Raw genomic sequence first — 24,788 nt, 5'->3', positions numbered from 1 at the left:
CTGCTTCAACCCAAAATCTGATCTGCACATTTACTGAAAATCAACCCGGAGATCATCACATTCATCACAGATCACGGTTATCAGACGCTTCTGATTTCTGACACTTTCCACATTTTCTCTCTTTCTCTGTTTTCTTGACGGCAGTGTGATGCATGCTGGGTAATCCGCTGAGAGAATGAAGAGAAATGCAAATGTCAGAACAGAAGATGATACCCACAGTCCCACCACAGTAATCACACACACACACACACACACACGCTTTTACTTGTGCATGTGTTTTTTATAACCTCAGTTTTGAGCCTCAGACACCAGCACTATAAACCGCAGTGACTCAGCATTCTCACACACACACACACACACACACACACACACACACACACACACACACACACACACACACACTTCAGTTTGTAACACACTCACACTGGTTTATCATTGATTTCAGTTCACAGTTAATAAAGTCGTAGACAAAACAAAGCAAATATAACATTTCTCGTGTCGTGAAATAAGATTTTGGTCACCTGACCATAGCCCCGGTTCAGCCATAATAGAATCATCCAAACTGCAGTAATAATTAATATATAACAATGTGATTTCAGCATGAATCCACCAGTTGATCCATTCATGCGATTCAGCAGTTCAGTACGTCTCTCCGGTGGGAAACGGCCAGCGATCGCTGCATTCATCACCTGAGACAACACGTACCTGCTTCATCAAAGAATATCAGTCCTGTAACACAGCGTATAATTGGCTGCTTCTGCTCTTCTGATTGAATATGCATGTCTGTCTTTGTGCTTGAGTGGCAATAAAAACATCCTCGTTTGATGTATTATTTCACCAGCTGAGGTATTGATTATGAGCTTTTCAAAGCGATCGGGAGAAATGTTACCAGCACAAATCGATTCAGATTCCCAGTCCTGCTGGGCTTCCCAGGAAAAACACACGCAGACGAAATCAGTTCAGTCGGATCTCTCGAGCGGAGAAAACAGAGAAATGATGATGTTTGAAAGAAGAGTCTTTTGACTGTGAGAATAAAGTAATACTTCATATATAACTGTAGATAACTCTAACTCTGCTCTTGCACACTATTTAGTGTGGATGATATATGAATTAATATTTCAACTACACTGCAAAGTAAACTTGGTGATTTTCACAGAAAAGAAAAGTGATTTAGACATCATCACGACTCCTGCATCCGTCGGGCACACATCAAGAGACTCGTTCTTCCTCACAGGAGCTCAACATTTCAACTTTCTGTGCACCTGTGTGTAATACTGTGTGCTTCAGGTGTACATCAGAAGATGCAGTCAGATTACAGCTCTAAAGCGTTTTTTCAATCCATTAACACCTGACATTAATCTAAGAAGAGGTCTGGGCTGGGATCGATTTAATTATAATGAATGCAATCTCTGAAAATCAATCAGCATTTTCCAGCGCTGACGGAGGGTAAATCTGAGCTCAGCTGCTGCATGATGGGACTGAAACGACATGAGCAACCAGCTCACCACAGAACATTAAACACACTGATCAGACCACTGATCTACTTTTAGTTTAGTTTAGTAACCTTTTATTGTCCCCCTGAAGGGCAGATTTCATCCATTACTTATCTTTAAACCATTAAGAGGACAACACTCAGATCTGAAGAAACGCCGGTTACTGTGTGAAGGTCAGAGATCTGAACCCGTGAGAGTCTCTCAGCTGAGACGCCACTACAAAGACACGATTAAGACGAGGACATCAGACCGTGAACAACAAACCGCAGGAGGATTAGACAGAAACACGCACACAGACAAGGATTTTACTAAAAATGACTGAATTTCACTGCAAAAAATTATTTTCTTAGTAGTTTTGTCTTGTTTTCCAAAAAAAATCAATAAACTCTTCAAACAAAATTGAGCAAGTTTGTGCTTAAAACAAGAACAAATATCTGCCAATGAGGTCAGAAAAATAATCTTGTTTTCCCTTTGAATTCAGCTGATTTTTCTGACTCCATTGGCAGATATTTGTTCTTGTTTTAAGCACAAACTTGCTTAATTTCTTAAATCTTTTCAGAAAACAAGACTTGATATCTTAAGTTATGTTTCTTCTAAAGTAAATGTATCTTGTTTTAAGAATTTTTCGATATTTGTACTGGAAAATGAGACAAAAATCACTCATTAATGCAAAAACGATGATTTATTTTATAAGCTGGCAGAATCTGCCTGTAATTTATTCATATTTATTCAGATTTTTTGTTTTTGAAAGAAGTCTCTTTATGCTCATCAAGTCTACATTTATTTGATCAGAAACACAGTAAAAATTGTAATATTGTGAAATGTTATTACAAATCATCATATTAGAATGATTTCTGAAGGATCATGTGACACTGAAGACTGGAGTAATGATGCTGAAAATTCAGCTTTGATCACATGAATAAATTACACTTTACTATATATTCACATAAAACAGATATTTTAAATTGCAATAATATTTCACTATTTTTACTGTATTTTTGATCAAATAAATGCAGCACAGGTGATCAGAAGACTGTAGAGTATCTAATGAGAATCAACAGGAACATCTAGTGGTGATGAGAAGGGCAAAAACTGAATGACAAAATCATATTTTTCTGTTGATATTGGTGTGAAAATGTGTGGAAGTGCCGTGTGTCCCGATTTAACTAATCGGATGTAACTACTTTCATTCTTGGGACATTATGAATTTGAAAATGAAGCCGTGTCAGCAATCTCCCGTTCACTGAATAAATCATGAACCACAGTCACAATCCTCTCAGAAAACAAGACCTGCGCGATAAACCTGTGAGAACCTCTTCAAGAAAGAGTTCATCTAAACCAGGCCAAAAAAACATCTGTTGTGTTCAGCTGAAGAACAAAAGTCAAACCGTTTGAGTGAATGATGACAGATCTGTCATTTTTAACACATGAACATATTGCAGAAAGCAGAACTCGCCTCCTACAGCTACTAAACAACACAATGACTTCAATTACGCACTTAATGATAACAAAAACTGACCAAGCTCTGTAACTGACAAAAGACAAGATTATGAACCGTACACAGCAGCTCCTCTCTTCCCAGTCTGTCAGTAACGCTCTGTTTAGTTCCTGTCTCTGTGAGCTCTGATTGGTCGGCTGGAGCAGTGTGTTGTGATTGGTGTTTGGGAAATGTCCCGCCCCTTACCATAACCGCCAGTTTCAACACACTACTAACTAACTCAACCAGGCCCCGCCCCTTTATTCTGCGTATGAATTATTTAAATGAGGATTATTGTGAAGAAAACTCAAGATGGAGGCGTTTCAGGAGTTCAGAAACACTGACACTGATATAGAGAAGAACTCCCGCCTTTTTCATGCTCAAACAGCAACATTACACACTAAAGACAGATGAAGAATGACAAAATTGGTCCTCTTTAATAGTCTTTGCCGGTAACAAAAAAAGTTACTTGTTCCAGACCAACTTAAGGTTGTGCAGAAATAATCCCACCGGATCAGCTCCGTTCCAGCATCCTGCAGCTACAAATAGCCGTAAGTCGCTCTGGGAAATGCGTTTATTAAATGGCAACTAAGTGAAATCCCAGAGGAAAGTTGTCACTCTCTCATGAGCACCAAAATAGCTGATTGGCATTCAGTGAAGAGATTCTTCGACAGGCACATCCAGGGGCAAAAACTCTTATTAACTACTTCAGGACGTCATATTTAAGCCAAGCGGAACAGGGTTTTAGCTTGAGGCGACCCTGGATCAAATCTAATAACATATAATTATTTTCTAATAAATCACAACTCAACTCGACAGACACTGCTCAGCGTGCATTTTCAAAAGAGCAGGTCTGACATTTAGTTTGACTGGTAAAAACACACAAGTTCAATAATTTAACAATATTTTTCTTAAATGAATATAAAAAATATAGCAATTATATAAGCTCTTTCAGACAAAATATCTAAAAAAAAAATGTCCATAAATGAAATTTCTAAATGAAACAGTCGCCTAATATCATTTGAATGGTTAGTTCAGAACAAATGATTTCTACAATGACTTTAAATTCTGTTAAAGATCTCTACTGAAGACAGATTCAGACACTGAGATGTGGAGCAGAGACGAACTACATATAAAGAAACAACAACTGCACATGAAAAGAGGTCAGATGAGATTCTTTGGCCAAGTAGCCTGAAACGGTTCAGGGGAAAAGAGGACAAGAAAGAGCGATCTCTCTCTAATGGACTGTCCTGATGATGTCATCACTGCTGAGGAAGCCCTATATAATATATAATATGTATAATTAGTGCAATTTAGGGTCATGAACACCAGACACTAAGATCACTGTACTTTAAACTCTTTCTAATCTACATCAGTGACTCAAGCGTGGATCACAGGTCTGATCTGATGTTGTCGTGGACGGCCGGGAAACACAATGCTGAATGTAAACAATAAAATGTAACTACAACATAATTAGAAATACAGTAGTTCAACTTTTAAAAATCGTCAAATTCAATATAAACAGAATTTAGCGATGTCATCGTCCTCAAAAGGCATTTTAACATCACAAATCTTTTGTTCACTTTTCTACAGAAAAAGTTTGTTCCACTTCATTTAGGTAAAGAAGTAATTTAGGAATAACGGATTTATTCAAGCTAATGTAGTTAAATTAGCACTTTTAGTTAGTTAGTTCCCAACACCGACTGACAGATACTGAAAACAATTCCAACGATAACGCTCTTCTGCGTCGTTATCGTTATCGTTGTGGTGTGACTCTGCTATTCTGTTATATTTACAATGATTTTTACAACTATATCTTCATCGTTGTAGTTATTGTCCTTGGTGTGAACGGGCCTTAAAGATAAAACAGCAGCTGCGTCTTTTTATCTCAGATTCTGACCATGATTTAGTATGTTGCTAGCATGACTGCACATTGCTAGCATGTTTCTAGCATGATTTTGTACATTGCTTAAATGTTTTAACATGATTTAACACATTGCTAACATGTTTCTAGCATGAATTAACACATTGTTAACATGTTTTAACATGTTTATAGCATGATTTAGTACGTTGCTTGAATGTTGCTATCATGATTTCGCACATTGCTAATGATTTAACATGATGTTAAGATGATTTAACACATTGTTAGCATGTTTTAACATGTTGCTAACATGATTTAGCACATTGCTAACATGTTTCAAGCATGAATTAACACATTGCTAACATGTTTTAACATGTTTTTAGCATGAGTTAGAATGTTGCTAACATGATTTCACACATTGCTAACACGTTTTAACATTATGTTAACATGATTTAACACATTGTTAGTATGTTTTAGCATGAATTTACACACTGCTAACGTTTTAGTATGTTGCTAGCATGACTGCACATTGCTAACATGTTTCTAACATGAATTAACACACTGCTAACATGTTTTAACATGTTTATAGCAGGATTTAGTACGTTGCTTGAATGTTGCTATCATGATTTCGCACATCGCTAATGATTTAACATGATGTTAACACAAATTAACACATTGCTAGCATGTTTCTAGCATGAATTAACACATTGCTAACATGTTTTAGCATGTTGCTAGCATGTTTTAGCACACTGCTGGCATGTTTCTGCATGTTGACAGATAGACAGACTGTCTTTGGGATTTTTCATAGATTTGATCATCCGCTTTACGAGACCTTAAGTCGGATCAGTTAGAAAAGACACAGCGACCCGCATCAGAACAGCCTGAAGGTCTGAGCCGGGTTTGGTGGTTTTGGCGGTTTGGGCTCATTTTATGATTTTGGTCTCAGAAGAAGCTGCAGCTTGAACAGTAGATCAGTGCGCTGGATTTCTCAAGACAACATAATTACCTTTTTTATTCCGTGTTGGAGACAAGCTCCCATACTTTCCTTCTAACGCAATGACGTTCAGAGAAGCGCGCGAATATATCTGAGGCCACTGTTTACGTTACGAGTAAAGACTGAGAGCTAGCCTGACGCTCAGAGCTTCACTGTTCTGGAAGGCAAAACAAAACCAGAGCTGCACACCAACTTACTTACAAAACCACCTACAAGCACGCGCTCCGCTCTGCTCCGCTCACCCACACACAGCATCAGCGATGAGCCATTAGCACACTTCACAGTGTCCGAACATCATCCCGCAGGGAAACGCTGCTGTGCTTGTGTCGCTCCAGTTGAACTACCAGTTAGTGACCAAAAGCTTTGACCGACGCACCAAACAGAGTTAATCTGATGGACGGGTGGAACAGGAGCGACACGAGCCAGAGGCCTTTTCCAAACCCGACCCGTATCACATCCACACTCTGGGAATGTTGTGTGCCAGTGCAATAATTCAGCAGATCAACATCCCTCCATCCTCCTCAGTGTCAGAGACATCAGCGTACACCTGACATCATTCCTGCAAACTCCAGCTCTCCATGATACAAAACCAGACTGATTTCAAAGCACACTTCAGTTTACTGACCGATCTAAAGACGGCTGATCGGTCGTGTTCTGCCGTGTTTCAGGAGATTATGGATCTGCTGTACTTACTTTCCTGTAGACCAGCATGTTGGGAGACTCATCGGCCACTCCATTACTGCTCTGACCACACGAGCCCGGCTGCGCCATACCTCGACCGGAGCCGGACACTGCTGGAGAGAGAGAGAGAGAGAAAGAGAGAGAGGGAGAGAGAGGAGAGAGGAGAGAGAAAGAGAAAGAGAGGGAGAGAGGGAGAGAGAGGAGAGAGGAGAGAGAGAGAGAGAGAGAGAGAGAGAGAGGGTTAGAGTGAGTGAGTGAGTGAAGGATGGATGGATGGATGGATGGATGGGTAGATAGATAGATGGATAGATAAAATGACAGCATATAGTCTGGATCTTTAGGCTGCTGTGAGGAATGAAGCAGGAAAATCTCACAGCGCTTCATGAAACACATTCGGATCGCGCGGTTCAGTAATACCTTCACATCAGAGTCTGTCAGAACAAAACCACAACACACACACACACACACACACACACACACACACACACACACACACACACCGCCTCGACACGAGCGATATATGCGGCCTGGAGATGATTGAGGACGAAACGGACTGATGCAGCGGACGAGAGGAAGGTGTTTCAGTGATCCCGCGTCACGCGTCGAATAAACACACATTTACCTCACACAATCGCGCGCGTGTCGCTCCTCCGTCCGCGTGGATTCGCGCAGGGCAGTCCGTCAGCTGGCGGTCGAGGTGAAGGGGTAGTTATTCATTGGAAACGATGAGTTATTTGCCTCTCGGTATGACAACTATCGCTTTCCTCTCCTCCAGTCCAGCGAACGGCGGCGCGCAAATCTCACAACTAGAGCGTGAACGCGCAGGGATCAGCGGCCAATCACACGCGCGCTCATGCACGCGAGAGAGAAAAAGAGCTGCTGCTGCGTTCATTTCATTTCACTACACACCATCAACCGAGTATTACAGTTATTATTCTGCTCTAGACTGTATACTGTCATTTATCATTTTTTACATCATGCCTATGTATTTGTAGGTATATGCCAGATTATGTGCCAGATTTTTATTTTTATGTTTTATTTTCCGTCCTTATTCATTTTTTCTCACTTTAAAGTTGACTTTTATATGATGGTATTTATTTTTTCTTTGCTAAAGCACTTTGAAATTTCTTTGTGTATGAAAAATGCTCAATATCTTGTTTTGTATATGTTCGGGACACCGGGGCTAGTTGTCACACTACAGTGAATATTGTGTTTTTATTTCTGAAAGGGTCTTAAAACACAAAACAATTCATGAAGCACTCAAATGTAACAGGTAGCACAGGTAGTTTTGACTAACATGAAATGTAATTTAACATTTGAAACGCACGTGACAACCTACCCTGATCTGACATTTATGAAAAATACTCTTGTTGATAATATTGGTTTCTAGTTTAGGACAAAAAGCACAAACATTATTCTAGAAAGTCAAAACTTAATATCTTCAGTCATTGAGCTTCTCCAGTAAATGCATCTTTATTTAAGAATGTTTAGATATTTGAACTGGAAAACAAGACAGAAATACAGAGAAAGAACATCATTTTTTTGCAGTGTACATGTTCAGTAAATCACTTTGTTTTGAAAACATGCTGAATAAATTGTTCAGTATTATATAACTCACTCTAATGTAATATAACAGAGGGCACAGCAATCCTCTAATTTCATATATTAGAAGCAGCGGGTCTAATCAGACTGTTTTATTGCAATAAAAGGGTGAGAAACTGCGGCGGATAATGAATCCCTGCAGGAGCTGGAGAAGGTTTACATGTTTACAGCACGATTACACGGATGCTTCCTGTTTCCAGAAGATGACTGAAATGTTAAAAGTTCCATCACTGTTTGCAGGTTTTACCTTTAATGCAAAAGTTTGAGATTTAAAAGGTATAATCCACATAACTTCAGAAATCCGGTCTGGTTCTCATAAAGAGTCAAAATTATGACATAAAGTTATAATTATGTTTATACACAAGTTTGACTTTTTATCATATGCCTAATTATCAAAAATTGACATAAAATGTCAAAATAATGAGCCAAAAATGTGACATGAAATTCAAAATTATGATATACTAAGTCATAATTATGAGATAAAAAGTTTAAACTATGATCTAACCCTAACAAAAGTCAAAACTTTGACACAGTATGTCATAATTTTGCCTTTTAAGTAATAATTATGATGCACCAAGTCATAATTTTGACTTTATCTCATAATTGTGATTTTTTGTTTAATTAACCAAAGCATAAATGTGTTTCCACAGTTAAAGCTTCAAACACACTTTAACACAGAAGAGTCTCACGGCCTCGTCTAACTAATGCCAACACTAAAAGTGCTTAGTGAGATGATTTGCAGATCAATAATGTTCCAGAAATAACCTTTAACAGGCTGTGTGCGTATGAATGTTGATTTCTCTGGAGTTCTCTGCACTCACAGCGTTTCTGACATTTCCTGCTCTCAGGTGACACTCATTAGTTTTTATGTAAGAGATGATTGAGTCTCATTAGCAGAAGTCTGTCAATATCTGCCTGTGGCGTCTGCAGATTCAGATTTACTCGTGCGGATCATCAGATCCATCAGATCCTGCAGAATGTAATTCTATTAGTGACAGGCAGAGAACAATCAATGGCAGATGATTTATGAGTTATCGTTACATATGTGAACGGCAGGCCGGGGCGAGCGGTCATTCTTTTACTCCGGTGAATAATTCTCAGGCTGGGTTATTTTTAAAAGTCATGTAAAGTCTTAACTACAACAAAAGATATTTTTATGGTTAAAAAAAAACCCTGTTTACCTGTAGTGGGGCATGTTGTCACAACGGAAACGACCAAAATAACCTATTATCAGCTTTTCAGCAGAATGTAATCAGTAAAACAGCTATGAAGCACAGAGATAACAAACCACTGTTCTGGCCAACACTGTAATTAAAAATAATAAAAACTTCATTATAGATGATTCTTGTTGTCAGGAAGATTTTATTGCGTTTCCTTCATTACCCAAAATCTCAAGACTAATATTTGGAATTAGCTTCTATTTTTGTACATTTTCATTTTAATTCTCAGTTTAAGATTCAGTAATTTGTAATGGGTAAGCTTTAATTTATTTTTATTTGAGTCTTAGTTTTTAGTACTTTAACTTAAACATATTTATTTCAATAAGTCATGGCAAAGTTAAGTTTAAGTTGTTCATGTCATATAGTAGCAAGTACTTAGCAATAACAATACAGTCTCAAACTATATCGAACTAATTTAAGATATAAATATCCTAATATCTGTTGGAGAAAACAAGTGTTTGTGTAGCTGGATTTACTGAGATAAAGTGACAAACACTTTCCCGTGTGACAACTAGCCCCGGTCTAACCTGTGGAAGAACCCAGATAACAAAAATAAAACTATCTTCTAAGAGTGTTATGAAAACATGTTCTCTGAACGTTCAGAACATCCAGATTTTTTATGTTCTAAAAATGTTTTTTCTTGTTCATTCGAACATTAAAGGAACAGAATTGTATCATTCTTCAAACATTATGGCAACGTTACTTTTGAATGTTCCCTGAAAGAAGTTGTAACATTTAAAAAATGTTAGAGAAACGTTTTATGAACATTGTATAGGTAAAGTTTCTGTGCTAATGTTTTGAGAACATTATTAAAGAATGAACGAACATAATATTAACGTTACTAGAAGAACGTTTGATCATAACTTTGAGAGAACCTTGCCAGAACGTTAGCTGAAGTTCTGAGAGCGTTCTCTGTTAGCTGGTATATAACCTGATGAAGGGGTCACATGATAACAACACACTGATATTAAACCAATCCGAGAAGCTCGTGCCTGCAGAGACGCCACATGTCACACCTCACCTCGACTGCAAAAACACCTGCGTCTCCAGGTAACCACACACACACACACACACACACACACACACACACACGTCTCCTCCTGGCGTGACCATATGCCGCTCTGACCCCCGCCGCTCTCCTCCTTCCTCTGCTCCGTGTGAGTCCATATGACCCGAGGCTCACTGGGAATGAACTCACACAGGCTCTGAATATTAACATGCCGGTCAGGAAACAGAGCAGGTGAAATGCCAGAGATCGACCTGACGAAGATCCGCTGGTGTCCTTCCCTCGGTGCGGATCATCACAAACCCCTGCTCACATCTCACACCAAAACATCACATTAAAAAATCAAGCCTGTTTTTGTTTTTAAGACTGCTTTTGCATTGTGACAAGAACAGGGTTATTATAGTTAACTAAAAGCTTAAAAAACATTTTGTAACTTGAAGTAGAGCGTGAGATGTGGATTCAGGACTGTATCTGCAGTGTGTTTGGTTTTAAAAGAGTCAAGTATTGGCCGAGCTTCAGTCGCTGTGAAGAGTCTGCAGGATTTCAAGCTTTATTTCAGGTGAGATGAAAAGAAACAAAACTGTACAGAAAACAGATGCTGTGAAACTGTAAATATACTGAAACACAGAGAGAATCTGTTTACAGACACACGAGTGAATAACGGCACATGACTGAACTGAACTAACTGATGAAGTTTCATTCTGTCACTAAATCTGCTTTAACCCCAAAACCAAAAGAATAAAGGATTTTTATTAAAATAATAATAAGGGTAGTTTTAGATCCATTAAGACAGGTTTGACGATCTCATGTCCATCACAGCAGTGTTTGAACAGCTTCAGCTCTCGGCGTCACTGAGATCATTTGGCAAAGTCTCAAAGGATCGATGCATTTAACAAAACAAGTGTTTCATTGTGTGAAGACAACCTTTATCTCCGCTCTATTTGGGTCCCAGCATGTCCTGCGGACGCACCCACTGATCGAACTGCTCCTCCGTCAGGAAGCCCAGCTTGACGGCCGTCGCTTTCAGAGTCGATCCTTCTTTGTGCGCCGTCTTCGCTATAGTGGCGGCTTTATCATAACCTGAGAAGAGAGGAGACAGCGTGAGGACAAAACACTCTTTCGCAGCACGTTTCAACACTGTGGCGAGTTTTTCAAGCGAACTGCTGTGTGTTTCATGACCCTTTAAAACACACAGGTTTCTGAACAAAAACAGCACAAGCTCTTCATTAGAGGACACATGCAGCGCCCTCTGCTGTCCGTTACAGACATTTACATTCATTCATTTAGCAGACGCTTTTATCCAAAACACTTATAAATGAGAATGCATGTTTAAAGAGGTAATAAACCCGAGCGTCTCACCTATGTGAGGATTCAGAGCCGTGACCAGCATCAGAGACTCGTTCATCAGTTTGTTGATTCTCTCTGTGTTCGCCTCGATTCCAACCACACAGTTATTCGTGAAGGAAACCGAAGCGTCGCCCAGCAGTCTGGCAGAGTTCAGGACATTCTTAATCTGAAACACAAAAATGACATTCAAATCCTGGAAACAACTAATAATCTAACGTTTCCATCAGGGCTGGAGTATTAGCAATGATTTCACTGAAGATGAGGAGAGTTTTAAAACGGACTCACGATCATTGGCTTGAAGACGTTGAGCTCAAAGTGTCCGTTACTTCCTCCTACAGTAACGGCCACATGGTTTCCAATCACCTGAGCTGCTACCATCGTCATGGCCTCGCACTGGGTGGGATTCACCTTACCTGTGACACACGCGCACACACACACACACACACACACACACAACCAGTGTGAATCAAAACACATCAACAGAGAGAGAGCGATTCATTTCAGCTTCTGAGAATAAACTGCAACGGCAAACAAACACTGTGATTCTAATGTCAGTATAAAGCGGTGTGTGTGTGTGTGTGTGTGTGTGTGTGTGTGTGTGAGAGAGAGAGAGAGAGAGTGCGTGTGTGTGTGTGTGTGTGTGTGTGTGTGTGTTGAATTTTTCAAAGGTCGTGGACATCAGAGCACCCTAAAATTAGACCAGAAACACAAGACCAGAGCTAAAGGTCAGAGGTGAAGCCCACAGTCTGTCTATGTGTGTATTATACTGTATGTACATCTTTTATTCTGATGTACAAATAAAATCATCTTTATATTATTATTGCACAGCTTCAGGAATCATGTCTAAAATCAGGAACAGCGTCCTGTAAACCAGGGGTTTTCAAACGGGTCCAGGGGAGTAACGAGGTAAAAAAGAAATAAATACTTTGGATTAAAATAAATAACTGAATAAAAAAATTTGATAAAATATTAGTTAATTATTAGTCTGTTAAATAGTTTAAATTATATTAAAATTTAACAGTACACAACTATAGTGAGTAGAAAAATAGAAACTAATTTGAGATTTATAATATTAATATTTCAGTGTATAAATTTGGTGTTTATGAAACACAGATGTTTTTTAAATGTTAGGATGGAGTCCCTCACACGAGGATGATCAGAACTGAAAACCACCTGCTCTAAACCTCAGGCTCTGATTGGCTGACAGGCCTGTCACTCACCTGGCATGATACTGGAGCCGGGCTCATTCTCCGGCAGGATGAGCTCGCCGAGACCCGACCGAGGTCCAGATCCCAAGAAGCGGATGTCGTTGGCGATCTTCATCATGCTCACAGCCACCGTGTTCAGAGCGCCGCTCAACTCCACCAGTGCATCATGGGCCGCCAGAGCCTCGAACTTATTGGGTGCCGTCACGAACGGCAGACCTGCAAATGAGCAGAGGAGGAACCAGAGCGAACACTATCACTGGACCTGCAGGAAAACACTGTATGGAAACTCTTGTGAGTGTGTGTGTGTGTGTGTGTGTGTGTGTTACCTGTGAGCGCAGACACTTTATCCGCCACTTTCTCAGCGAAGCCGATGCGTGTGTTCAGTCCGGTTCCCACCGCAGTGCCGCCGGCCGCCAGCTCATACACACGAGGCATGGCCGCCTTCACCCGCTCGATGCTGTACTTCACCTGCTGCACGTAACCGCCGAACTCCTGAGAGAGAGAGAGAGAGAGAGAGAGAGAGAGAGAGAGAGAGAGAGAGAGAGAATCATGATCACCCACAATCCACGCTAACTGATGAACAAGATCAAAGCAGCAGCAGTTTAATGTTCATCTGTTTCATTTACATTTGTAAAGGGAGAGATAAATACAGGTGCTGGTCATATAATTAGAATATCGTGAAAAAGTTCATTTTTTTATTGTAAATTATTTTAAAAAATGAAACTTTCATATATTCTAGATTCCCTACATGTAAAGTAAAACATTTCAAAAGTTTTTTTTTGTAAATTTGTTGATTAGAGCGTACAGCTAATGAAAGTCCAAAATCCAGTATCTCAAAATATTAGAATATTTACATTTGAGTTTCATTAAATGACCATCCCTACAGTATAAAATCCAGGTATCTTTTGTTTTTTGAAACCACACTAATGGGGAAGACTGCTGACTTGGCAATGGTCCAGGAGACAATCATTGACACCCTCCACAAAGAGAGTAAGTCACAGAAGGTCATTACTGAATGGGGTGGCTGTTTACAGAGTGAAATATCAAAGCATATTAAATGCAAAGTTGACTGGAAGGAAGAAATTGGGTAGGCAAAGGTGCACAAGCAACAGGGATGACCGCAAGCTTGAGAATACTGTCAAGTAAAGCCGATTCAAACACTTGGGAGAGCTTCACAATGAGTAGAATGAAGCCGGAGTCAGCGCATCAAGAGTCACCACACTCAGACATCTTCAGGAAAAGGACTACCAAGCCACTTCTGAACCAGAGACAACGTCAGAAGCATCTTACCTGGGCTAAGGAGAAAAAGAACTGGACAGTGAACAGTGGTCGAAAGTCCTCTTTTCAGATAAAAGTAAATTTTGCATTTCATGTTGAAATCATGGTCCCAGAGTCTGAAGGAAGACTGGAGAGGCACAGAATCCAAGCTGCTTGAAGTCTAGTGTGAAGTTTCTGAAGTCAATAATGATTTGGGGGGGCCGTGACGTCTGCTGGTGTTGGTCCATTGTGTTTTATCAAGTGCAAAGTCAATGCAGCCATCTTCCAGGAGATTTTGGAGCACTTTATGCTTCCATCTGCTGACAAGCTTTATGGAGATGCTGATTTCCTTTTCCAGCAGGACTTTAGCACCTGCCCACAGTGCAAAAACCACTTCCAAGTGGTTTGCTGACCATGATATTACTGTGCTTTATTGGCCAGCCAATATGCCTGACCTGAATCTATGGGATATTTTCAAGAGAAAGATGAGAAACAGTCGATCCAACAATATACAGATGATCTGAAGGCTCAGTAGTGCCTCAGCAGTGCCACAGGCTGATCACTTCCATGCCACACTTCACTGATGCAGTAATTTGTGCTAGGAGCAAGTCATTTGCTGTAATATGTGCTGCCGACCAAGTATTGAGTGCACAAAAGAACATACTTTAAAGAACTTGAACTTTTCTGTTTTGCAAATCCATTTTTTGATTGATTTTAGGAAATATTCTAATATTTTGAAATACTGGATTTTGGACTTTCATGAGCTGTACGCTCTAATCATCAAAATTTAAAAAAAAAACTTTTGAAATGTTTTACTTTACATGTAGGGAATCTAGAATATATGAAAGTTTCATTTTTAAAAATAATTTATAATAAAAAAATGAACTTTTTGATGATATTCTAATTATATGACCAGCACCTGTATATATGAATGGGGGATATCTATATGATTTAAGTAATCACATGTAAATATTTTTAAATATTTATATAAGTATATGCAAGCATGTCGGATTATATATACACAAGTATACATATTGTAACCTGTTGATTTTCTCTCACTTGTCTATGTTCTGTAATGATAAATACAGAAAGAGTATATATTTAATCAGTTCAGTTCATGTGTTCTTTAGGATTCGGACAGTAGGGCGTTAAACACTGTAACACAGGAAGTTAACTGTGCTTGTCACGGCTCTTTCCAGGTGTTTTAGTGTGGGTTCACCTGTCCGAGAGACAGCGGTACAGCGTCCTGCGTGTGTGTGCGGCCGATCTTAATGATGTCATTGAACTGGAGCGCTTTGGCAGCGAGAGCGTCGTGGAGCGTCTGAAGACCCGGCAGAAGAACCTCGTGAACCTCTTTAGCCGCGGCGATGTGCATGGCGGTGGGGAACGTGTCATTGGAGCTCTGCAAACAACAACAACAACACGACGACATCTGCCACACTGACCACTTGTGTTTACATGCTGATGTATTTTCAATATTTATATTTCATTATTTAGTCTTTTTTTTTTTAATTTCCATCAAAATAATAGTGTGAGAGTGTGTGTGTGAGAGCGTGTGTGTGACCTGGCTCTTGTTGACGTGGTCATTAGGGTGGACGGGGTCTTTGCTGCCCAGTTTTCCTCCCAGCATCTCGATGGCTCTGTTACTGATGACCTCGTTGACATTCATGTTCGTCTGAGTTCCAGATCCTGTTTGCCAAACCACCAGCGGGAAATGATCATCCAGCTTCCCAGCAGCCACCTGGGCACAATCACACACACCGCTGGAGTCAGAGACAGACCGAACGTGATCTCAGTGAAATCAACAAATGCTGCCATGAGTTATTTCCCCATTAAATACTGTATGAATACAGCTGAGCTTCAAACACTCTGATCAGAACTTCAGCGATGCTTCAATCAATCAATCAATCAATCAATCATATGAGATGAATAAACCTCATCAGCAGCTCTCATGATGGCGTCTGCGATCTTTGGGTCCAAACCGTAATCTTTGTTCACTTCTGCAGCGGCTTTCTTCAGAATCCCGAAGGCTTTGATCACCTGGATCTACAGGAAAAGGACAAACTCACACACGTCATAATCACTGACACAGTCCATAATTAGTAATAATAATAATAATAATAATAATAGTTTGGAGTCTCACTGGCATTCTCTCCGTTACTCCTCCGATCTTGAAGTTCATGGTTGATCTGACAGTTTGAGCTCCATAATATTTATCAGAAGGAACTTTGAGCTCTCCAAACGTGTCCTTCTCAATCCTGAACGACTCTGAACTGGCCTGGAATAATGGAATCACAACAACATACATGTGTCAATCACATCAGATATTTATGATTATGATTCTCATTATTAAAACAGATCAGTCTGATTTAATGAGCAGAAACTCATAGCAACGAATGCTGATGTTTCTCAATCACACCTCTGGAATAAATAAGCACAGACACGCATTTATAAGGTTATGAAAAACACACATTAATTATAATACAGACACGTGACACGTGTGATTTCTGAGGACTTTAGAAGAGCGATAAACATGAAGGTCATTCACCGGCCCGTCAGTCCAGCTCACATCTCACTAAACACTGCAAAAACACAGCGATTTTTACCATTCTGAGCGGGTTGTGCAGGAGTCCCGGCGCTGGGCGGATGTTCCGGGCGGTGATGGATCTCTGCGCGGCCCAGAGCTTCGACAGATCCGGGCTGAAGCGCTGCAGTTTCCGAGCGGAGCGATACATGGCGACTGGGGGCGGAACCAGTTGCTCACCAACCAGAGTCGAGAATCAGGGGGCGGACACTTATCAGTGGAACACTACACTTCTGTTGTTACAGGGACACAATTGCCGGCGACACCCATTGAATTAGAATCAGACACTAGACTGTTGGCTTTCATGTTTTTCTGTAAATTTCATATTCACACATGTAGCAGAAATGTTAACTTTCCTTTACTTTATTTCTTCATGATTTTCTGAAAATGTATCAAAGTTTCAAATACTTCCAATACAAAAACAAAGTATTTAATATATAATAAATTAATTAATTTACAAAATGGTAAGTAGACTGACAAATTAGTGGCCCAGATCTTGTTGCTAATTTGTCAGGTATGATGGCTCTAAATCGATCTAAATAAAGATTTATTATTTTTCGCTGAAGGACTTCAGTTGTAGAGACCAGCAGCGAATGACGCGCGTGTTACTTTTCTCAGCGCTCTCAGGATGGACCAATCACAGCCGTCTGCAATTATTCCTTTGCAATTATTGGATGCTGCGCTTTATATAATCATTTTATGGACACAGCTGTCGCAGACTTCTGTTCTGATCGCTGACATTGATAGACTTAAACGAGTATACTTTATAGTGCACAAGTATCTCCAGTAAGAGTAAAATCAAACTGAGGTATAATGCGGCTAAAGGGAGGATTGAGCCTCAGCGCGCCCCCTGGAGGATTGGATGTCATGGCGCCATGAAACCCGAAGGAAAGGACTAGACAATCATCCGTCCGGATCTGCTAACGCATTTTTCTGACTGGACAAAATAGTTTGACCCCTCTCCGTTCTGAACGTCTTATAAGCATTTGTGCGGCGACTTTGATATTGATGACGTGGTCATTTATTACATCAATTTCTATTATCTCTTAATTTAGGGTTAGTTATTATTATTATTATTATCATTATTATCATCATCATCATCTTTATTGTACTACGAAGATGATAATAATTAAATTTGCATTATTTTTCTGCATTTACACGCCACATCCACCAGATGGCGACAAACGCACAGATGAAGAATCTCAGAGGTTTGCTGTTTGTTGTGATTCTGAAGTCTGTCATCAGTTTAATGATGATTGTTGATGTATTTCCTCGCAGATCAGAGGAAGATCAGTATCTGTTTCCTATTAATTTGACTGATTTTCATCTGTAATCTCCTGTTAATTGAAACCAGTCGTGATCAATCGCGCCTATAACGACTTTGATAAGAAGTGATCATGATTGGACTTTCTTATCAAATGACTGTAAATGACGAAATTATAAAAAGTGAGTAATGAGGAAAGATGAAGGTTGGTCATTGTTGATGTGGTTAATGATGAACTCATTATATTTCTGTACAGTGTGAACATGACTCTGATGAGGCGCCATGACTGACAGCAGATCAATTAACAGCAATGATTGTCAAAGCTCAAATATTAGCTGTTCCCAGATCAGTCTTTCATGTATGAAATGGTTTCATCTCCGCTGATAATGCAGTGGTCATATTAGTCCAGTTTATCTGAGAGATCTAGAAGATCAATAAAACCAGATGAACCAGAGTTTCATTCGTATTCATTACAGAGATCTGCTGTTTCTATTCTCACTGTAATTAACTGATTATAAATTACTTGAAATTAATTAGGGCTAACTGAAGATCTGGTTAACGTTTTCCCGTAGATTTTATATCTAATGCTTTGATTAGATGATATCATTTATTTGTTACCAGTAATGTTTCTCACTTAATTTTTAAAGTCATTTTCTGTTTTCTGACACAAACATCAAAGTTTTGGCTGAACAAAAGCTACTGAATATTAATATTATTTTTTAATATTATATTGATATATTGCCTCCTTCATTTCCATGTCGCACGCGGAAAAGTAAAAAAATAAATGTATAAATACATAAATCTGGAAATAAATACATATATTTAAAAATAAATTAATGTATAGGCCTAAATAAATAAATTAAAGTATAAATAAAAGTTAAAAAATGAAATGTAAAAAATAGTAGGCTAATAATTACAATAATAATACAAACATAAATTCAGGATTATATTTTATTAAAAATGAATAATTTGTTTTATCAAGTCATTTATACCTTTATTTATTTTCCTATTATATTTATTTATTTTTAATTTCCGCAGGTTTGGTCCATATATATTAAACACACTTTAACAAATATTAGATTATATTCTGTTTGATTATTTATTCGCTAAAACATAGTTATCGTTAAAGTTTTGTGATTTTATTTCATTAATCCACTAATTGATAACGTGTGTGTGTTTATGTTTGTATTTGGCGTGCTGTTTATGCACGTAAAACGTAATTTCAGCGCATATGATACGCAATAAGTAGATTAGTGGTGTGGTGTGTATCATTTACACGCCGAAAACTGCGTATCTTATGCACGCTAAAAGTGCGTATATGCGCGTCAAACGCGTGCGTATCATTTACACGCCATAATTTCTGCGTATAAATAGCACCCTAAATAGAAACAGAAAATCGTGCTATTGATGCGCACTTGAAGTGCAAAATTCTAAATACATGTAAAACACCTGTAGAGAAAAATACCGTAAATTAATACAGTACATTGTGCCCTATTTTTACGGATTGTTTTAGAGTGGTCTTTGCTTTTTTATCAATTTAATCTGACTATAATTAGAATATTTTACTCGACTTTATGAATTTTCTTCATCACTAATTAAATTTCAATTTTCAATTTAATTAAACTTCAATTTTCAATTTTAATGGTTCATTTTTTACAACAATTTGAGCAAAAAGACGTTCTCTTTGTTCATAACGAACTGAATCCTTCATTTAATGACCATATATAAAATTAAAGGCCTTTGCTTTAGTTTCTGACTTACAAGAAAATGTTCTGCATGAGAGTGAATAATTCTTTACGCTACTTTTGAAAAAAGTAATCCGATTACGTAACTTGCGTTACTTGTAATGCGTAACCGCGAATATGTTCTCTTTGAATCCTTCATATAATGACCATAATGGTATTAAATTATGATGCTTTTGCTTTAGTTTTTAAAATGTTGTGAGAGTGAATAATTCTTCACGCAGCTACTTTACTCGTTACTCGAAAGTAATCTAAATAATATGTTCATAAACTAAATCCTGATGAAATGTTATTAAATTATGAGGCTTTGTGTGACTTGAATGAAAATGTTTCTAGATTGAACGATTCTTCACGCAAATGTGCGCTCAATCCAGGTGACTTTCGCCAGGTTTCTTCTTCATCTCATTCTCCTCCGAGAGCCAATCAGAGCTCGTGTACCTGCAGGAAGTTTGACCCGTTATTCTCCTCCCTCATGAAACATCATCACCTCCCTCACAGTGACCTCCTGCTTTGCTCGTCGCAACCTGACAGACCACATGGAAGCAGGAGCAGAAGTCCACGCGCACTGACATCAGTTACTCGAGCAGAAGTCATGCAGTTCCAGCACTCGCACGCGCCTCTTTACGCGCCGACGCCCGCGCCGCCGGTCCACCCGACGCCCTTCTACATCGAGGACATTCTGGGCAGAAGCACGTCCACGTCCGGCCCGGTCGCGCCGACGCCGACTCTACCGTCTCCGAACTCGTCCTTCACCAGTCTGATTCCGTCCTACCGGACGCCGATCTACGAGCCCACGCCGATCCACCCGGTTCTGTCCCAGCACGCGCTCGCGGCCACGTACGCGTCCATCTACCCGTTCCAGCGCTCCGTGGGAGACTTTACGCACGCGCTGATCCGTCACGACCCGCTGGGTGAGATCTCAATCCTTTCTGTCATGTTTGAGTCTACGAATGTTTTTATTGTTAAAATCCTATAATGAGCGCTGAGCCCAAAACAGCTCTTAAAAATAAAGGTTCTGTAGATGGAAGAACCTCTAAGATCCATGGAAGCAGTAAAGGTCCTGGTTCTTTAGATCATTAAAGCGGTAGTTTTATGAGCTGAGCAGTGAAAGATTCTTTGGGGAACCAAAAATGGCATCAATGTGAAAACCTCCGTTTGAAACCTTTATTTTTAAGAGTGTTTTGACAGTTTTCATCTCTTGCGGCACAAACACCCAAACCAGCTGAAGCTCAGGGTTAAAAAAAGAGTTTTCTAAATGTGTGTAATTCATGACTAAAGTCGCAGGCCATGCTGTGAAAGTGCACCAGTGTCTCCTAAAGTCGGTTTGGCTCAAGAAAGCTCAGATACATGAGGTCTGTTTACCAACAGCTCGTGTGGTTAATAATATCAACCAGACTGACCTGAAGAGGAAGCTCTTCTTGATTTCGAAACTGCAGTTCAAAGCGCATTACTGTGACCCTGATCCTCCACATCAACACGAGCTCAGAGGACTCATGAATTCAGCTCACATATTCCAGCTGTCGGGCTCGGGTGAGGAAGACTCCGTGCTCTTCCTCAGTTGATGTTGTTGGTCTGAGGTTCAAACTGCCTGTGCTCAGCAAACCCTGACCCTTTCCGTTCATTCCGGAAATCTTGAGCTCTCGATAGGAGTAAATGTGCTTTCAGAAGCTGTGAGATGTTTTCCTGGAGCAGGACTCGTGCACGCTGCTGATTATTTTATCCACATCCTCAATACACACATATTCAGGAAACACTCGACTTCTGATAGCCGGGATCCGTTTTTTTACAGATTGTTCGTTTCCTTTCAATGGGCTGAACCTCTTTAACAGCTAAAACAACTAAAACACACACGGAACTCGATAAAAAACACTCCATGAGCGCTTTACACCTAAACTAATGCCTCAAAAATCAGAGATCAGTTCATTTGATTTTCTGTTACTGAAAATATGATTTTATTAATATATAAACATGTTTAACATACCCATCTGCAAAAGATATTTTAACATTTATTAATGTTTAATAAACGAACATTTCATAATAGGTTTAATGAATAATGATTAAGCAGTAAATTGCTTATTAATGAATGTTAATGTCATTTTTAAACAATAGTTGAGTTAAATGAAACTACCCAGCAGACTGGTCAAACATTTAACCCAACCGCTGAGTTTGTCCATTTTCAACCCAACTTGGGTTGTTTTTAACCCAGTATTTTTTAGTGTATTCTAACACTCTGAATTTAATTACTGATCAAGAAAATAGTTAAGAATTTCGAGAACTTGGAAATGAATAAAATCGAGTACCCTGTGACAGAAATCACTGTCAAGTTTATTATTGCTATATTAACCCATTTTATTACTGTAAAGTTTTATCGCGGGTTCTGAACGTTAATAATCGCGTGTTTCAGGCGGGATGAATCGCAGTTTGTGTGTGTTTGTGAGGATTCGGTGGACGGATGTTCACCCCATTCACCAGATTAACCAACAGGAAACACATTGACGGATATTTTGCCATAGTCCTTCTGCTCATAAACTCCAGCTTTCAGCGGATGTTCAAGCTGACAGACAGAGATTCCGACAAACAGCTTCAGTCTGGAGATTTACACCACATGAACGTGTTTCTCCGCAGGTAAACCGCTGCTGTGGACGCCCTTCATCCAGCGGCCTCTGCACAAGAGGAAAGGCGGACAGGTTCGGTTCTCCAACGACCAGACCATCGAGCTGGAGAAGAAGTTCGAGACGCAGAAGTATCTGTCTCCTCCCGAGAGAAAGAGACTCGCCAAGATGCTCCAGCTGAGCGAGAGACAGGCGAGTTCATCAACAATACTGGGTCAAAAACACACGAGATGGGTTAAATACGGACAAACCCGGCGGCTGGGTGAAGTGTTTGCTCAGCCTGCTGGGTAATTTTATTGAACTCAACTATTGTTTAAAAATTACTGTATCGTCACCTAAAATAAACCCAATGGAAATTAACATTTATTAAGAAGTTTAATGAATAATAATTAAACAATAAAAAAATTATTAAATTGCTTATTAATTAATGTTCATCTTTTGATTATTATTGTTTCGTCTAGTAATTATGTGTCTGAATTTTAATTTCCAACACATTTTGGGTTCATTTTAAGCCAGACATACAGTATTTTTTAACAATAGTTGAGTTAAATAAAACTGGTTTGTCCATATTTAACCCAACTCGGGTTGTTTTCAACCCAGCATTTTCTAGAGTGTATGTCCATCCATCCCTGATGATTTATTAGAGTTCTGTTCTTTAATAACTTCATCTTCTGCAGGTGAAAACATGGTTCCAGAACCGCCGGGCGAAATGGAGGCGATTGAAACAGGTGAGAATCATTTCTGCGCTTAAAATAACTGTCAAAAATCATGAAAAAGATTATAGTAATAAAAATAATACTACAAAATCATATGCGTTATTATAATGTTTCTAAATAATAAATAATAAAACAAACCAACCAAAACACGCGACCGGACAAAATACAGCAGAATAAATCTATCAGGGTTTTGAAGCACATAATCTTAAGAAAAACACTATTATTTCAAGAGGCCAACTTATTTATTTATTTATTTATATTTATTTATTATTGTACATGTTGTAATTCATTACCCTAACCATAATTCGTTTTGATATTTTTCATGGCATGTGCAGAGATTTAAAACAGCGCAAATAAAGCAGCCTAAAAACGAAAAAAATAAAACGAAACTCAAAAATAGCCTATTTTAGACTAAAAAAAAAAAAAAAACCTGTCAAAGACATTGTTGTATTATTGCTGTAATACTGAATCTGTTATCTAATGTTCTAAACAATAATAATGTATTAATAAATGATTAGGCTAACAAACAAAAATAAAACAAAACAAAACAAAACAACTAAAACAACCAAAACAAGGAATAAAAATAAAACGAAACGAAACTTTTAAACGGTAAAATAATTCTACGATCAAAACATTTGATTACATTTCCAAATAATTGTCTTATTTCCTATAGATTTACTAAAAAATATGTATAATTAATATTTAATTAATAATTAATATCTATAACCTCTAGAAAAAAGCGAGACGTGAATTATAAATTAATCAATTAAATTCGCGTCGGTATATCTGAATAAAAACTGAATCGTTTGTGTCTGTGTCGAACAGGAGAATCCCGCGAGCGGGAAGAGAGACTCGGAGGACTCGGGCGAGCAGAGAAACTCGGACAGATCGAGTCCGGACGCGATGCGCGAGTCGGAGGTGTCGGAGGACTCGGACCAGGAGCTGGACATCGAGGAGGACTCACAGCTGTCCATCAACCCGCAGTTATGAGTCCATCGCCGCTGTAAATACTGTATCATACTGTACATTTGTGACGGACTGTAGCGCAGAATTATTAAGTTAATGGATGTAGATTTTGATCTAAATGTCACGTGATGAAGGTGTATCTGTGTCTGTGTTGTGGTGGGAAATGTTGTAAATATTCTGTTATTCAATAAACAATATTTTGGGGATAAAATATCTGTCTTCTGAGCATTATATTTCTCAAAGATGAAGACAGGTTTCATAAACAATGAAATGGTTTAAAGTGCATCATTAATATGACACGTGATGATGATGTCATTTCCTTTATCTGATGTGAACACAATAGGCCGTGATAAATGATCACTTGTGTTATTAGTTTTATCAGTGTTATTAGTCTTTTATCTGTTCGTTCTCAATCCTCCTGATAGAGTCATCATGAAGATTATCTGTTAGTCATTAAAATCAATTAAACTCGATCACTTCCTGAATGAAACAACAGCACTTTGAGATCCAGAAGTCTCTGATCAACAGATTTATCGCTTCCAACAAGACAAACAGCTCGAGTTTGTGCTAATCATGTAGTTAATGATTGTAAAGCCGAGAATCTCTGAGTTCAACAGCCTCGAGCTGCTGGAGAGAGTGATCCAAAACCAACACATGAGCAGCGAATTGAGAAATGCTTCACAAATCCTGATCAGAGTCAATAAACACGAGCTGCGACACTGAAACCAGCAGATAATCAAGCGCGCATGCGCGTCTTT

The 24,788-nt window shown here is 38.9% G+C and overlaps 3 protein-coding genes across 6 annotated transcripts in view; 1 reads left to right on the top strand and 2 right to left on the bottom strand.

Annotated features, from left to right (window-relative positions):
- Positions 1–7,352, bottom strand: part of rgs7b (regulator of G protein signaling 7b) — a 32,924-nt gene extending 25,572 nt beyond the window's left edge. The window contains exons 1-2 of one of the 3 annotated variants that reach the window (XM_051913660.1): positions 7,129–7,352; positions 6,519–6,616 (exon numbers count right to left, since the gene is read on the bottom strand). In XM_051913660.1, coding sequence (XP_051769620.1) covers positions 6,519–6,596 — 78 coding nt within the window. In that variant the 5' untranslated portion in view covers positions 6,597–6,616; positions 7,129–7,352. Of the gene's footprint in view, positions 1–6,518; positions 6,620–7,128 lie in introns of those variants that run through there. The other 2 variants (XM_051913659.1, XM_051913658.1) reach the window with 2 other exon arrangements.
- Positions 7,353–10,859: 3,507 nt separating this feature from the next.
- Positions 10,860–21,558, bottom strand: fh (fumarate hydratase). Of its 2 annotated transcripts, XM_051913653.1 has the most exons (11): positions 21,137–21,446; positions 16,753–16,963; positions 16,290–16,424; positions 16,082–16,192; positions 15,711–15,887; positions 15,366–15,548; positions 13,216–13,381; positions 12,902–13,105; positions 11,967–12,094; positions 11,694–11,847; positions 10,860–11,414 (listed from the first exon to the last, which is right to left on the bottom strand). In XM_051913653.1, exons 2-11 carry the CDS (start codon positions 16,879–16,881, stop codon positions 11,272–11,274), a joined length of 1,530 nt encoding a protein of 509 aa, XP_051769613.1. In that variant the 5' UTR covers positions 16,882–16,963; positions 21,137–21,446; the 3' UTR covers positions 10,860–11,271. The 2 variants fall into 2 exon arrangements, with proteins under 2 accessions (XP_051769613.1, XP_051769615.1); XM_051913655.1 differs by lacking the exon at positions 16,753–16,963 and having other exon boundaries at positions 21,137–21,558.
- On the top strand, positions 20,238–24,241 carry hhex (hematopoietically expressed homeobox). The gene is made up of 4 exons (XM_051913674.1): positions 20,238–20,647; positions 22,362–22,540; positions 23,026–23,076; positions 23,890–24,241. The coding sequence occupies exons 1-4, from the start codon at positions 20,329–20,331 to the stop codon at positions 24,052–24,054; spliced, it is 714 nt and encodes a 237-aa protein (XP_051769634.1). The 5' UTR covers positions 20,238–20,328; the 3' UTR covers positions 24,055–24,241.
- Positions 24,242–24,788: the final 547 nt, after the last annotated feature.

Source organism: Ctenopharyngodon idella, chromosome 12 (assembly GCF_019924925.1).
Source record: "Ctenopharyngodon idella isolate HZGC_01 chromosome 12, HZGC01, whole genome shotgun sequence".
NCBI lineage: Eukaryota > Metazoa > Chordata > Actinopteri > Cypriniformes > Xenocyprididae > Ctenopharyngodon > Ctenopharyngodon idella.
Note: the sequence above shows the minus strand (reverse complement) of the source record. Positions and strands in the feature narration are given on the sequence as shown.

Bases quoted from the DNA above. Each gene is read 5' to 3' on its own strand.
- fh (XM_051913653.1), bottom strand. From the start codon at position 16,881: ATGTATCGCTCCGCTCGGAAACTGCAGCGCTTCAGCCCGGATCTGTCG. The intron at 15,888-16,081 runs GTTTATTCATCT...GATTGTGCCCAG, and splicing joins TCATGAGAGCTGCTGATGAG to GTGGCTGCTGGGAAGCTGGA. The intron at 13,382-15,365 runs GTGAACCCACAC...TCTCTCTCTCAG, and splicing joins TACCGCTGTCTCTCGGACAG to GAGTTCGGCGGTTACGTGCA.
- hhex (XM_051913674.1), top strand. From the start codon at position 20,329: ATGCAGTTCCAGCACTCGCACGCGCCTCTTTACGCGCCGACGCCCGCG. The intron at 20,648-22,361 runs GTGAGATCTCAA...GTTTCTCCGCAG, and splicing joins GATCCGTCACGACCCGCTGG to GTAAACCGCTGCTGTGGACG. The intron at 23,077-23,889 runs GTGAGAATCATT...TGTGTCGAACAG, and splicing joins AATGGAGGCGATTGAAACAG to GAGAATCCCGCGAGCGGGAA.